Source organism: Notothenia coriiceps, unplaced genomic scaffold, assembly GCF_000735185.1.
Source record: "Notothenia coriiceps isolate Sejong01 unplaced genomic scaffold, NC01 NC01_scaffold00024667, whole genome shotgun sequence".
In the NCBI taxonomy this organism is placed as follows: domain Eukaryota; kingdom Metazoa; phylum Chordata; class Actinopteri; order Perciformes; family Nototheniidae; genus Notothenia; species Notothenia coriiceps.
Genome location: NW_011357368.1, coordinates 4,713,484 through 4,729,148, shown reverse-complemented (window position 1 = coordinate 4,729,148; position 15,665 = coordinate 4,713,484). Strand labels below are relative to the sequence as shown.

General features: G+C 40.7%; 1 protein-coding gene across 3 annotated transcripts in view; it reads right to left on the bottom strand.

The window, feature by feature from the left end:
* The window catches only part of baz2bb (bromodomain adjacent to zinc finger domain, 2Bb), a 46,157-nt gene that overhangs the window by 15,107 nt on the left and 15,385 nt on the right, over positions 1–15,665 (bottom strand). For all 3 annotated transcript variants that reach the window (XM_010782534.1, XM_010782535.1, XM_010782536.1), the window contains exons 3-15: positions 9,015–9,176; positions 7,402–7,587; positions 6,867–6,998; positions 6,527–6,711; positions 6,172–6,378; positions 5,603–5,892; positions 5,334–5,481; positions 4,149–4,725; positions 3,696–3,983; positions 2,993–3,053; positions 1,384–1,492; positions 1,078–1,179; positions 387–597 (exon numbers count right to left, since the gene is read on the bottom strand). In XM_010782534.1, coding sequence (XP_010780836.1) covers positions 387–597; positions 1,078–1,179; positions 1,384–1,492; positions 2,993–3,053; positions 3,696–3,983; positions 4,149–4,725; positions 5,334–5,481; positions 5,603–5,892; positions 6,172–6,378; positions 6,527–6,711; positions 6,867–6,998; positions 7,402–7,587; positions 9,015–9,174 — 2,656 coding nt within the window. In that variant the 5' untranslated portion in view covers positions 9,175–9,176. The remainder of the gene's footprint in view (positions 1–386; positions 598–1,077; positions 1,180–1,383; positions 1,493–2,992; positions 3,054–3,695; positions 3,984–4,148; positions 4,726–5,333; positions 5,482–5,602; positions 5,893–6,171; positions 6,379–6,526; positions 6,712–6,866; positions 6,999–7,401; positions 7,588–9,014; positions 9,177–15,665) is intronic.

Below are 15,665 nucleotides of genomic sequence, written 5' to 3'. Positions count from 1 at the left end.
ACATATGAAGATATAACAGTGATTATTTAAATCATCAATCATTTTACTTTTAGTTTGCTTTTATACAGTATTCTTACAGTCTCTCTCTTCATCCCTTTATTCAATTTTGATTGAATTTGCCGAAAAAGAAATAAAATTCCCAACAGACAAAGTGAATGACTCCTTTGACTGATAGCACATTCATTATTTTCTATTACCGGTATATATATTTTTTCAAATATTCCAGCCTGAAATATAATTAAGTGTTCATTTAATAATCAATCATTCAATTATCCCACAAAGATAAATGCCAAAACAACTGATAAAATACATAGGCAGCAGTTGATGGTGTTTAGTGGTTCATTTCCCACTGGACTAGGGGTCTGACGCTCCAAAAGGGAACTGACCTTGAGCCTCCAGTTTACGCAGCAGCTTTGTATCACTGACATCTTGGAAGTTATTTTCCCCAACATTCAGAGGGTAGGGTTTCCACTGCCTGGCTGCGGGGCCGTCACCTAGCGACCGTCGCTCAGACTGAGGGCAGCGGCTGCGCCTCCCGTCCATCGCTATGATACTGGGAGCGACCTCCTCCTCTGCCAGCAAGAACCACTGCAGACCCTGGGTCATCAGATGGAGAAGACAGGCAGATTAGGACAAATATAGAAACGAAATAAATTGCTTATCTACTTATTGATTTAATGTATGGATTTGTATATAGAAGCATAACTACTTAAAGCTCCAGTAGAGCTGTGTAGGGAGTAAACAATATGCCTCAGAATGCATGTGTTGTGATTTTCCTGTATGGATACCCGCAAACTAATCTTTCTTAAAAGATATTTTGAAAAAACGTGTCATTCTATGAACTATTTTATCAAAGTGTTTAATCTCTTTTTAGCTTTCAAAACAAAGATGTGCAGGATTTGTTAGGCTGTTAAATCAATAACAAATAGTAGCTTTAACGTGCACATTGGACACATGGCAAAACTATTACACTGAAATGTATGTGAGAATAATTTAAGATGTAAAAGTAAAACAATGTCATAATGCATGTTGACATCCTACAGTGTTTAATCACAAATAAGAAGTAGCAACATTTACCTCTTGTCCTTCTCTGGCTTCATAGAAGTCACCAACTTTAATTTTTGTACTGAAGCTAAAATTATCCCGCGAGATTTCAGTTATCCCATTCCGGAGTAAGTACTGCAGACAAAAGAATAATACATATTAATTAAAGTACTTCATTTGATCCATCTAAATCAGTCAGTCACCACACACTTCGTCATGTCTTACCTGAGGGCATTTACATAATGCTAAAAGAATGCAGTGAGCAATGTGTAAACCTTTAAGGCTTTACATCTATTAGCTAATGTACCAAAGAAGTGAAGCTACACAAAGTAGAGTTACCTTCATTATATCAGGGTACTGACGCAGCTTCTTCCCACATGGTGCAAAGTAAGCCACCTCTCCCTGCAGACGACCTGCCACAGTCCTGATTCTGGTCTCTCTCTGCCACCTGAGAAACAAAAACGTAAAAAAACAAACTAAAGCAAACTGAACATGGTATCATTTACATGGAAAGATGGCGCCGGTGATGATGGCTGCCGTGTCTTTGGCTCCTCTCCAAATCTTTTTATCCTTATATTTCAGTGTTTGTTTACATTTCGTTGTGTGCTTTTATATACTTGAACATCAAAACATTCTCTTGCACTATTGTATCTGTGTTATGTCCTATATATATATATATATTCATGTTGCACTGTTGGAGGTGCCTGTGACTTCAGTTTTTCATTGCCATGTCTACACTGTAGCTACTGTGCACATGACAATAAAGCCTTGAATTGAATCAAATTGATTTGTTATATCCTCTGTGCAGCTGTATTCAATCCTCATCAATCTATATACATCCACTAAAGCTTGTTTCTCTCACATAAGTTCCCTCTAATAACATTGTAGGATCAATGTTGTCACAACAGCAAACAAGGAGATAAGCTATGTAAATGCCGCCTGTACAGTGGAGTCGTCTGTGGCCTTGTCGTCCTCTGACCCTTCGTCAATCACACTCCTAAATGGCCAGACGCCAACTCGGGCTACCCCTCAGTTCCCATGAGCTCCGCTGGAGAGCAGCCATGGCTTTCACACAGGACGTACAGGCTGTTATCCCACACAGAGCAGGGGCTGACATACAGTCTGATGGCCTCTGTTTCCTGCAAACACACTGATGAAAAACATCCCTAGAAGATGAAAGGCGCTCTGATCCAAGGCTGCACAATTTGTGGGCAGGGAGCTGCAAATGTTGCATGTCTGTGTTGAGGCTGGATGCAATTAACCCATTGATGCTGAAGTGCTGGGCCTCATTCCATTTCCTGCCTACTGTTCAAGACGAGGTTTAAGGACTCTAAAAGGGAGGTAAGGTTTTTTTTGTTGTGGTCTTTTCATATTAAGCTCTTTGTGAAGACATCACTGTTGTTACATAAATAAATAAATAATAAATAAATACATAAATAACTCTAGTGGTGCCTTTTAAAAAAGGTAAAATGTACAGTATTTACCCTGGGGAAATTGTCAAAGCATGATTAGCGCATTCTTGCCTGGTTTGATTTTCATAGTAACCCACTTTTATATGTTGATCTGCCAAGACCACAGATAGAAATCGTGCTTTTAGTGCCTTGGTAACAGCACTTGCTTTTTTTCCATTTTCAATCTGGCGTGATTGTTTCATATTAAATGTTCTTAATCCCAAATAAAGTTTCTAAAATTCACCGTCTGTTGTATGTGGCTAAGCCTGAGATAGGATAGCGTTAAACATTGGTGATCACAAAGTTAGGATGACCGCAGGCAACCTTTGAGGAAAGGTCACTCGTCAACCCACAGTGAGCTGACATTTTACTACAACACCAATTGCATAAACACAAACACTGCAGGAAGTATAACAGTGAAGACGAATGGAACATGGTCAGACTGTCAAACCTTAAAGTTTGCCTTTTAATATGAAGTGCATGCACCAATATCTCACCCGAACTCAAGAGGCATCCGCAGAACTCTCTCATCCGTTACTCTCCTCCTTTTCCCTGATCCTAGAAAAACAGGGGAAATGACTCAGCGCTTTTCACACCTCCAGAGGGACTTTAGCAAATCAACAAACCTGCCAAGTTTACAGATATTTCCACAACACAAAACAAGGAGGGGGGCCATTATCACAAAAAGGAGACCCTGTTGGACATATAAGAGAAGTGCTTATAAATGTTTCATTAAGATCAGCCAAAGTAATTCATGGCATATCACAGAGACAAGACTCTTCAAGTGCTATTAAATAGAAGGAAAAAAAGTTTCCATTAAGGCAAGGCAGAATCTCTGTTGGTAGCGTACTATGCTCCATGACTCATCCAGTATCAGATATGTCAGCATTTGTCTGAGTTATTAAAGCAAAAGCACCTGGGGAACATCAAAACGAAGACGCATCAGATTTCTTCCAGAGAGCTTACTTAAACCTAGAACTATTGAGACGATCATGTATTGGTAATGGAAAGAACGTTGATTTTTTTTATTTTTCCACTGATGGCTGTATAATCTGTATAAGCAAAGTGAGTGCTGGCAAGATAAATACCATGCTGACTTCACTGATGATCTAACTTTGTTATCTGAGTGAGTAACACTTTCCTGAGGCCTGGATCACACATTTAAGTATCCAAGTAAAGTGTTAGCTGAAGCGCTGTTACCTGGCAGTGTGGGAAACGTGTAGGATGACGATGGAGTGCCATGGTTACTCAGTGCTCCTGAGCTGGTGGAGGTGAGTAGGCTACTGGGTAAGCTAGGAGGCTTGACGATCTTCAGGTTAAGCAGTTTGCCGTTTGCTGAGAGCTTCGAGGAGGACTTGTGAGTAGACAAGGTCGCTTTGGTGAGTTTCAGGGGAGTCCTCTCTGCATCGCTGTCTGCTTCCGTCTCGCCACGCTCCTTCGCATCATCTTCGGAGCCATCAGAGTCGCTATCAAGATTGCTCTCCGACTCTGCAGGGATCCCAGCGTGACACAAGTAAACAGAGAGAGGGCAAGAATTATAACCTCATTAGCATTCTACTCGTATCCAAGCCCCATCTAGCATCTTACGTCTGCAATAACATGTTGTCAATGGCATTCATTTATTCAATTAAGGAAAGGTCCGTTTAATCTTACCTGACAGGCTACTGCCAGAATCTTCATCCTCAACATCATCATCATCATCAAAGTCATCTCCTAAAGAGTCGTCCGAGTCCCTGCTGCTGCTGTGGATATCAGACTCACTGCTTCTGACCAAGTCTGCAGGTGGACAGGAAGTGCTGCTTTTAGAGAGGCTCTTTCCTGGGAGGAACTTGGGAGTGTTCGACTTCCTCTGTCTGCGAACACCGCCGGGTGAGGCTGAAGATTTAGGGGTTGAATCTGAGCTGCCGGTGCTCAGGTTGATGGGCATGGGACAGGGAGGGCTGGTGGTTACTAGTGGGGGTTTGCTACAGGGGGTGCTGCTCTGGCTGCGGGGTTTAGTGATGAGGGCCAAAGGAGCATCTTGCACTGCGCCGTGGATCATTCCGTTAAGGTGGTGGCTCAGGAACAGATTGGTGTCATTGATGTGTGGGAGAGACATTAAGTGACTGCTCAACGTATCCGACGAATGTTTATGTTGAGTCAGCGATGATGAGGCTGAACTTTTGAGACGTTTATAGGAGTTCTGGCTCTTAGGTTGCAGAGACAATGCCTGCTTGATGGAATCCTTGGACTTCACGAGTAAAATGTAAAAGAAAAGGGAAACAAAGGGAAAGAAAGAGAAAGTAATTACACAAACTGTCACTCACATTACATTACTGTGGGCTGTGAATGATGAAATGTAAGGTGCAATAAGAGGAAGGGACAATGAAGAGCAGTCTCATGCCTGTCAACCACAGGAAAGACAAAAAGGCTGCTGTGGAAAATGTTTTCAAATTATTTGGCTTGGTGCCATTGTGCGACTCTAGCTGTCATCTTGTATTTGTTGCCATTGTCATACTCAAAAAGAAAGCCTGTATTTAATGTACCACCATCATATGAATTAAAACACTCTTGTTACAGACTGTTATTGTCATTATTTTGAAAAAGATGAAAAATGAAGCAGTCCTTTAAAAAGAGACAGATTTCTCCTCTCCTGATAACAAACATCCCAAAGCGTAACAGAGCTAATTGCTTGTCAATTTTATGAAGTATTCCCGATAGAGCTAAATGCATTGTCCCTTCTCGTAGGACTACATGTAGTATAATAAAAGCCCTTAATGTGTGTGAATTGTTTTTTGAACCTCAGGCAGGATTCTGATAAAAAATAACCTCAGCAATGTGAATAACAACATAACTCACCGTTTTTAATTTAAAACTTTGTAACAGTCTTTCATCTGGGACGTTTGCACTGCTCTCCTTCGTGCCATCAAGCAGCTGGGCATGATTCAGAGAGGGCATCAGAAACCTAGGTTTATGTCGAGGCTTTGAAGATAACAGAGTTGGTGGTCTGAGTAAAGAAAAGATGGAGAGAGGCTTTGGTGAGACACAAAGAGACAGAGGCTTCGAAGGAAATGAGGTAAGAGAAAAGTGTTTAGGTGAGTCAGAGAGGGAGAAGGTTGGGTGAGGACCTGGAGGGCAGAGGTGAGGCCTCCCTGTGGGATGGTGCCAGGGGACCGTTGCCACCTGCCAACCCTGTGGCTTGGATAACGCTGATGTGCTGCTGGCCTTCCTCCTCCGCAGTCCTGGAGCTGTGGAGGAACAGCGCTGCAGACTGTGACAGGCCAGCGGGATGAAGAGAGGACTGCAGGTGGTACGGGGAAGTCAAGGGAACAGTGTCACCATGTCTGTCTCCAGTTGGATCCCCATCAGCAGAGTGAGGTCTCTTCTTTTTACCCTCAGAAATGTTCTGTGTCAGCCGCTGAGTAGGAGGATGAGGAAAAGACAGCATGTCATGTCAGCTCCTACTGGGAGAGCCTCACAGTGGCAGCTCTGTCAGCTAGCACATACATCCAGTCTGCCGCCCACCACCATGGCTGCTTCTAACAATCCAACTAACATTGACTGAATAGAGAGCAAATGGTCAGACACAAAGCCTAGACATATTAATTATTCACCATTGAATTACTGCACATTTTTCTAAAAGCAACAAAAAAAAAAGGAAAATCTTTGTCAAGCTTTTAAAAATGTTATTACTCACCTTGACTTTTCTTTCAACTTGAATGTATTTTTCTGAATCAAAGTCCTCACTGTCATTGCTTTGATCATCTTCATCAATATCCTCCTCTTCCTCCATGTCGTCGGGATCACTGCTGCTCTCCTCACCATCGCTGGAGGAGCAATCTGACAATGATCCCGATTGGCTGCCACTCATGCTGGAGCTCTCTAGTGGTCTTTTGTTGAGTTTCTAAAATCATAATAAAAGTCCACATTTTTTTAGTCAAGTTAAATGAGAGAAAGGGTGCCAGGAACAAAGGGATGGTGAACAACAGAACAGTTAGGGAGTTTCCATGCAGCGTATTGTACTCAAGTGCTTGAGCAAAAACAGTGTTAACCTTGTCTTTTGTTTTCAGGGTGATCTTCTGCTGCAGCTGGCCCAGCTCCTGGCTGCTCTTTTGAATCCGACTATTGTTGGCTTTAGTTTTTCCCGAGTTTCCCTTTGTTGGTAATGAACTGGTGTTCCCAGCAGAGTTCTCGCTTGGAGAAGATGTGCTTCTACCATTCGCTGCTCCATTAACGCCTACAGAAACACACATTGTGCATTTTGTTAGATGGATATTCATGAGAACAAGCAAGACAATAGGTCTCATAATTGATGGAATCTTTTATTTTAGAGTGCATTACTTTGAAATATTATGTATGACCCATTGCAGGAGCTAGATTTTTTTTTTTTACCTGAGGTACGTGACTGCAAGAGAATTTGATTGTGGCTTTTGAAGGCTGATGCAAATACAGGATGCAGACCCAGAAGAGGAGGAAAGAAGGCTGCTGGTCCTATGGTTTGTGTCTCAGAGTGCCGCCACCAGTCTGGAGTGGGGGAGCAAAAATACCATCCACAGTTAGCCACAAATAGCTACCTGTTCAACCTGTCAACAGCACACATCACTTAGTAGAGTAACTAGTAGTTATGGGTATAGTTATCGTTTTGCATTGTTAACGAGGGCATTCCAATGACTATGATTTGTTCTCTTTTGGCTAGTTACTACCAGACACTTCACAGCTGCAACCGTTTCTCAAGAGTAGCATTCTTCTGAAACACCATCTGCTATCTTCAACCTCCATTTGCTTTGTGCTGAGTGTCAGGATATCACGTTTAAAAGCATGCAATCCGATACCATCGAGAATTTCTTTGATCCTTTTTGACATTAAAGTATGTATATCTCAATCTTTTATTAGTGTTGCTGTGGAGTTTCCTCATTGCATTGCCTACCTGGAAATGCACCAAACTGTGAGTGAGCAGCCAGGGCAGACAAACCCAGACTTCCTAGGCCTCCAAACTCAGAGCGACCTGAACTGGACGCGAAGAGCCCGAAAGCCGGATGGCTAACCAAAGGAAAACCATTGGAGCTGCCAGACATACTTAAACGCTCTTCTCCGGCGACCCGGAGCAGATTTCCTGCAGAACAAAAAGGACACAGTTCAAACACTCCTTAAAATATAATCTATTGATTTACATATCTATCATTCGGGTATTCTCACTATCTACAAAGAACAGAGAGGTCCAAAAAGCATGTCAGAATGAGTGGGCAGATATACAAATAATGTTTTACTGTTGTTAAGATTGCAATAAAGTCTTTGAGAGCCCTCATAGTTCAAAGAGTCTGCAAATGTTTTAGCGTTGGCTTCATAGAAAATACTCCTGCTCTACTAGAACTGTGACTTCAATCACCAATTCTTTAAACTAACCAGGTTATGCTTTTTCTTGGGTGACAAAATGGAATTAGACGTGTAGTGCTGAATAACCATGATTTTTTAGACACAGTATACACTCACCCAGTTGGAGCAATTACAAAGCTTTCGAGAGGTTGAAAGCTTGAGTATAATCCTATGTGTTACCATCGCTGGTTTGTGATATCATTCCCAACAAGGTATAAGAAATCTCTCGAAAGTACTCCATTTCCTCGATAATCATAGGAACGATGTGACTACACAGGTGCCAATGTGTTTTCAGTATTTAGTGTTCAGTCCAAACTAAATGATCTAGGACATTTCTGTGCACGTTTGGTGTGGGGGTATGAAAATGAATAATTTATGAGAACGTCTCTAATGTGTTCTCCTTTGTGAAAGCACGACAAAAAAAACACTACTTTTTGGGGCATCTTATCATGAAGGAAAAAAAAATAATCACAAACCACAGTATGTAAATTTGCACATTATTTTGTGGTCAGGGGTAATCTGACAGCTTATGCATCACCGCTTCTCGATGCATAATGGCTCTGACCACAATTAGTATTCAGAGAAAACAAGAGGATGTTGGCGGCTGCATGCACACTGTGAGGCTGACAGACATGTCAAATCACACGGGATAAACTGGAGCTAAAGGTTGTCAAAAGATATTCACAAGGGTGTACAAAGCCTTTTAATTGTGGACATTCATTAATTCAACAGCCTTTCCATTCCTATCAAAATAGTCTGTAACATGTTAAGACTGGGAGAGGGTGACTTAAGCCCCCCTTTTGTTGCACAATTTTAATTCAATGTTTCCCACAAAATCTACTTGGACGTCTCCTCTAAATCGATTTGCTTCTTCTTAATGAATATTTCTTTTAAAAGTATGTGTGGAAGTGTGGTTATAAAGTGCATACTGATTTTAAAGTCAGTCGGAATGGTGCATTCATTTACATTCATTAACAGCTTGTGACTTTAATTCTGTTTTTTTTATGAGTGACTACTAATGCAGTTTGCACACGGACCTACCTAGAATAAATCAACCTTCTTCAATATCAGTCCGAATGATACTAAATATCCACTTGAAACTAAAAAAAAGAAATCTTAACGATTCACTTTGAGGCTTTTTTGCACATCTAATTAGTGGGTACATACCACAGCTGGTGAGGGGGGAGCTGCCCGCGGGACTGGGGGCCGGGCTAAACTTTGTGGAGGGGGTCTGGGGTGGAGCAGGGGAGGAGCTGGCTGAAGAGGAGGCCATGTGGAGGGAGGACAGGGCTGAAGATGGGGAGGCCAGCCGCTCTCCAAACTCCATATCTGTCAAACACAATCCATCCAACACTTAGAGATGCATGAGGAGAAAAGAAGGGGAGCAACAACGAAAAAAGCCACACACCCCACTGAGACTTAGTTTCTCTCCGACGCACATCTGGATTACTTCTCAATGTGTACGAGTCCTTTGAGGCTGATCATTTATTGGTATTTTTTAATGACTTTGAGAGGTATTGTTTGGTGATGGTATGATTAGGGACAAAATGATTTGTCGACTAAACAATCAACCGAAAACTATTTTTCGTTCAAACATATTTACAGTCAAGTAGAAATCCCTATGCTGCCGAGAAGTTCTTTAATGTCATGATTTGTTTATTTCTCTGTTCAATTTCAAGACGTCACCATCCAACTTGTTATTGAGTAAATGGTCAATCAATGAATTGTAAAATGAAATAATCAACAATTAGTTACAGCCCTAGATCAATGAATACTGTGTTATCGTTGAATTTCTTGTTATTTGGAAGTTTCCTTGTAGATATTTGAAGATTTTTCTTTAATTATTCTTAGTTCATTATAATACAAATCAACATAAAGATTTAAAATGGGATTCAGTTGCATTTATATGCAGGATTGTATAGTTTAAAGTGACAGACTCTCACACCCACAACACATCTAATCCACCACATGCACACACACAGACGCAGAACAGTGAAGTGCACAAGGTGCTGTGACGGCTTGGTCATATCAAAGAGCTTCACAGCCCTTTCATGTAAAACTGTCTAATGAAGCAAGCAGCCTATCTTCAGTGTCCCAGGAACACATTTTCTTTCTCCTTCCACAATCTTTACATCAAGTCCATACGGATGAACAAACAAGAGCAGTAATCACAGTCTGCGCCATTTACTCTGATGACTCTCAGACCACTGTTGTTCTGCCCCTCGTCCAAATCACGCCACAGAGAGAGTATTACTGTGCTCCTTAATCAGCCCCACATTTCCTGGATTTTCCATTATTTATGCCACTTCACATCCCCCTGATCACAAAAGCCCACATCTAAAATCCTCCTTACGTTCCCAGATTGTGTTTTACAGCCTGCCTTTGTTATGGTATTGAACATTACACCAACACTTTCTAGATCTCCAAGGTGATTCTCCCCTGCACAAGAAAAGACAGCAGCAGCTGATTAATTTGAGGAGACAAAGCTAGCGTCTGAATATCAAGTATCATCCCTCACCAGGAACAGCCCTGATGAGACGTAAATGACATGAAAGCTGCAGCCATGCTTCGCTGGAAAGGCCACTGATTCCTGCCGTAGCGTGAGTGGGCTTTTGTGCAGAGAAAAGAACAAAGGTGCTTTCATATTTATAAGGGTACATTAAAAAAGAAAGAGAAAAAAGAAAACATTTGGTGTCAATTTGACATTGCACCATCACGCTTCACCTGTCATTCAAAGATGTCCACTATGCTAATGGTCCACTCAAAAACCCTTTCCTGTGAATCACTTAAAGTATGAATCGGTTTTAATTGAATTAAACATTTAACAAAGTGGCAATCATTTTGGAAGGATCAAAGCATAAATGGTGTCACGAATAGATTCTGCACACTACATTTTTAGGCCCTAATGTTAATTGACATCTTCATTTTACAACATTATGTGCAGATATGATCTTCTAGAATTGTTTCTTTAAAATACTGCATATTTAAATGTTTGAATATGAGATTAATATGAGACCTGTATAATGTTTAAGGTTGTCTTTCCTTTGTTAATGTAAAAACCAGATCTATAGGGAGATAATGTTTTACAGCATTTACAAAGCTGATATTCGGATATTACCAGAATTGAGCAAATCTGGGTGTTTTATAATCTACATTACCCTTTCAAATGTATTTAATGAATGTATGTACACCATCTCGAGCTAATGTAAGCATGTGAGGTAAAGATAAACAGTGCATACATCCCAAACAGCAGGATACACTTCTTAGAAAAGCATGTATATGCTAATAGCATAGGCTGAAACAACAGATAGGATTTACAGAACAAATGACTGATTGAATCATTTCACAGATATGAAGCATGCCGCAGCTTCTCTGGAAAGAACAGAATGACATTCTAATGAGACAAAGCGCAAAAATGCAATCAATCATTTTATTGTAAGCTTATAACTTAGTAAATACGCCAACGAATAATATGATTAAAGCACGACACTATGCAAGGGTTGTGAGGACGCAGTATCTCAGCCTGAATCCTCGTCTCTAGGCCCAGATTCACATTTCTTTCATGGTAGATTTTATATTTGTCTGTGTATAAATTGCTATAATGCAATCGTTTTCTTGACATTTTGTGTACACAAACTGGCGTGTATAATAAAATTAGGTGAAAATATATATATATATATGTTAACAGGCAAAACTAGCCTGTACCCAAAATGTTGGACCAGATACAAACATGGCTATACATAAATCATAGGGCTTAATGCATATAAAGTGGGCAAAGTGTTATTTTTTAAACTTTTTTTCCATTGTCTACAATTACCTTTGTTTACCTCCTCTTTAAAACAAAAGCCCAGCATCCTCTTTTATTTGGTCCCTCGCTGAACTGGCTCTTATTGTTAAAACGCATCATATCAAATGAAAGCTTTCAGTTAGTTGTTCAGTGGTGTATTATCTTAAATTAATAAATGTGACGTTCCAGAAATTATGATTTGCTCATAAGGTCTTTAATTAAGAATTATTTTAATCTGCTGATAATTTTGTCAATTAATGGTTTATCATTTAATCTACTTATCGTTGCCCACCTACTTATCATAAAGACTGGAACCGGGGTGTAACAGCTAGCCTGGCTCTGAGAGAAAATGTGCACACTAGCATGCAGACTGTGTCTAACCAAAAGGATTAACAAACGAGGCAACATTGTTAATTAGAGAGCTTTAAAATGGTTCTGGTAGACAGATTTTATTACGTATTGACGGAGACAGGCTAGCTGTTTCTAAAGAGTCTTTCTCATAATGTAAATGGATGTATTTCCTATCTATGTATTTACTCTTTCCTGTTAAGTATTTGTGTGTGTGATGGATCTGTGGATATTTCCACACATTATGTTTTGGGTACGAGTAACTTAGGCATTTGTTTTCTGTGTTCCTCCTTGTCCATCTTATCTTCTTGCAAAATAACAGATGGCTGATGCTAACAATGATAATCCAGTAACAGAGTCATCAGCATGGATCAGCAGTATTCTGACTGCAAACACAGAGTCTTTACAGCTAATGGATGCAAGAGAAACAGGTAGTGTCTAAGACAGAGAGATGCACAACTCAAAATCTGCTCTCTGGAGATCTGTGATGAACTGACTGAAGATTTCATTGTCTTTAAATATGTCAGGTTCTGACTGTAATTGCCATGCATGCTGGGTGGCCAATAATTAGCATTACATCACAATGATAAATCCACCTCCTCCGTCCTCCTCAGACACGAACATCTTTCTGATTGATTCTATAAATGATGGTTTTGAAACCAACTTCAGACTCCCAAGCCTCACAAATCCCTGCTGGTGTCCATCATCCCACTAAACTATCCCTTCTGCTACAATGGGAAAAATAGCAATGCCACTCACTGCCTGGCCTCAGTGATTTTCTAGCTGGTTGGAAATAGAAGGATGTAAAAAGCAGAGGGACTAAAACCTTCCCAGTGGATGACATCACTAAAGCACATTTATAAAAGCCATTCACCCACTTGCCGTTCTCTCTTTAAGGTCACCCAGCAGACCAGCTTAGAGTCAATTATTTGTGAAGGCTCCCCCCCCGCCCCCATCCTATTTGTGTACGCGCAAGACGTGCAGGATGAGAGCCCACTGTAGGGCAGGCTTTTATGGTCCACGAACGACAGGAAATGGAGTTAGTTAGCTGGCAGTACACAGTAGGTGGAATGGTACACCCACAGTTAGACTAGAGTACCATGGTCATAGATGTAGGGCTATGAGTTTCCATCAGTGCTTCATTCTGCCCAGGTCTTCTCATGACATGTTATTGTCCCTGGCCCTGACACCTTCACTACCTGGGAAGTGATGAAGTGTTCTGTCTCACCCATCCCACCAGTTGAGGAAGGGAAGTGCAGACTGACCTGCATCAGAGACAACACTGCAGTAACACACAGCACTACTCAGAGAGGAAAAGGGGGGGGGTTTGAAGGCCAACTAATGCCTTTTACATTGAATGATGACGCGGAAGGGGATTTATGTCACTTTGAATAACATTTTCTTTTTTTGTTTCTATGGAAGTACTTTTAGAAAAACAAACTTTCTGCAAAAAGGTCAAAGGAAACGAATATTTAACAAGGTGAGACTACATCATTTTTTAAAAAGGCACATGATTGCATACTAAGCAGAAAATCCATGTGTCTCTGCTTTCTATAACATTATACACTTAAATGTCTTCCTTATTTTTTGATGTTCCTACACATACTGTAGGAACACATCGGCTCTAGATCGAAGGCGTTCAAGTACTGTACACTAAGCATGCTGTCATGAGAACAGAGCAGAGTGATTATAAAGGAAAACATGGCATTACTAAACAATCAATACTCTGCATCAAGGGCTGATTTACCATTCATCTCATGTTTGTTCTCAGCAGCGAGGGCCCCTTTTTTTATGAGCATGCTGGGAGAAAAAAGAAACCATCTGCTTTCCAGAGGTTGTGTTCATGAGCGCACGTAAAGAATGGCTGTCATCAAGGAGGAAAGGGTCAGATGAATCTACTGAATCTTGGTTGTAAATAATAAATCTATGGAGCACCTGATCGACTGACTATTACTTTTGGGTGGCTGATGGCAGAGACTGTAGAGCCTATAGGATGCTCTATGACACTGATACAGTCCTAGTGTCAGCTAATGTGATCAATAGCAAAGCCTAGCCTAGTGTTACTAAACACTTTTAAACACCATCTATTCACTGATTCACCTATCTCAGCCAAAGTCTTTTATGCATCATTGGAATCACATCTTTGACCTCCTATGCAAATGTGCCAATAGCCGCGCATAGAGCATACCTGCGCTCGTACTGCCAGGATAATAATAATTTTTTTGCTCTTGAGAATTACCAGCAAAACACAAAGCGTAGGCATTCTGTTATCATCATTCTTCCAGGCACATCCATCTTTTAGGGAGACCGTCACGGCAAAAAACGAATTTGTGTTTGCATCGACCGCTTCAAACAAGTATTGAAAGCTACCAGGAATATAGTGAGTGGAAAGGCTGGTAGTTAAGGAGGAAAATGGACTCTGATGAATGGGGTGAGGCTTCAGTATGACAAATGTTTCAAGAAATGTATTTGTCCTTCACAGTAGTGTTGGCACAGTTTGCCGTTTGCATGTGGATCATTTTCATGAGGAGTGATCTGGGGGTGGGAGTCCCACATGTTCTGCACAGACTGACATCCATCATGAACACATTCCTAGAGCTCCTGCCTACTGCTGCCCCATCGGCAGCGAGCGTTAGCCATAAATTGTGTAGCTCAGCCTCCAGTTTTAATTAGACACATACAGAGAAGGAGGAAGAGAGGGGGTAGAGAGAGTGAAAAGGACAAGTAATTTCATGCATATCCCAATCAGCTGCTATTAATCTGTTGTTGTTGGCTGAGAAAATGCAGGTGGTACAGGGGGAATGGAATCTCCTGAATGTCATTTTCATTGTTAATGCGTTGCTATAGCAGTATATTTTCCAATAGAATGCAACGCTCAATATACGTGGCATAAATTATATAAATGAACCATAACTGAGAGCTATGGTATACCTGGTAATGGCTTTACACGCAGCCAGTTTCCTTGTATTAGCAATGAAGGACGTGGCAAGGCAAGCAGATACTTACAGATAATCACACGTACACATTATTATCACCACCACACATTACAACCATCCAACAAAGCCTCCTTGTTTACTCCTGCATTACTGGTCCCCATTGCTGAAAGCATCTTTTTGGACCAAAGATGATGTCCATGCTGATGTTCCATTGTTTAATAAATAAAGGTATTTCTAGTGTTGCTGGTGTAGGATTCTTGCACACTTTCATAACAATGATTAGAATGAACTGGAGAGAAGCAAAAAAAAAAAGGTGTTGTCTTTCGGTGAAGAAGCAAAAAAAAAGGTTTCTGCTTTTTGGTGGGAACAATGTGCACTTGACTTTAAAATAGTATACAAAGAGAAGGCAACATGCTTTAGCGTTGGTTTCCTTTGCCACTTCAGTCATTCTCTTTAGATGAATGAAAACCTTGGCTATTTAAAAACACACTGATAAGAACCATAGTTACGTTTGTGTTAACTTAGTGAACGCTTGTTTTTTTCAAATACTTCCTGACACAAACAAAGTGTGTTCATGTGTTTGATAAAATGTCAATTTCAGGAAAACATTGGTCGCATTTTGCAGTTGGTAGTGTGACTGAAAATGTTATACAAACTCAGCAGGTGAATAGGTCAGCTCGTGGTTATTGGGTTGTGAAAGATGTGTTTTTCATGTAAACAAGAAAAACAGCCTAAAATCAGGTACAA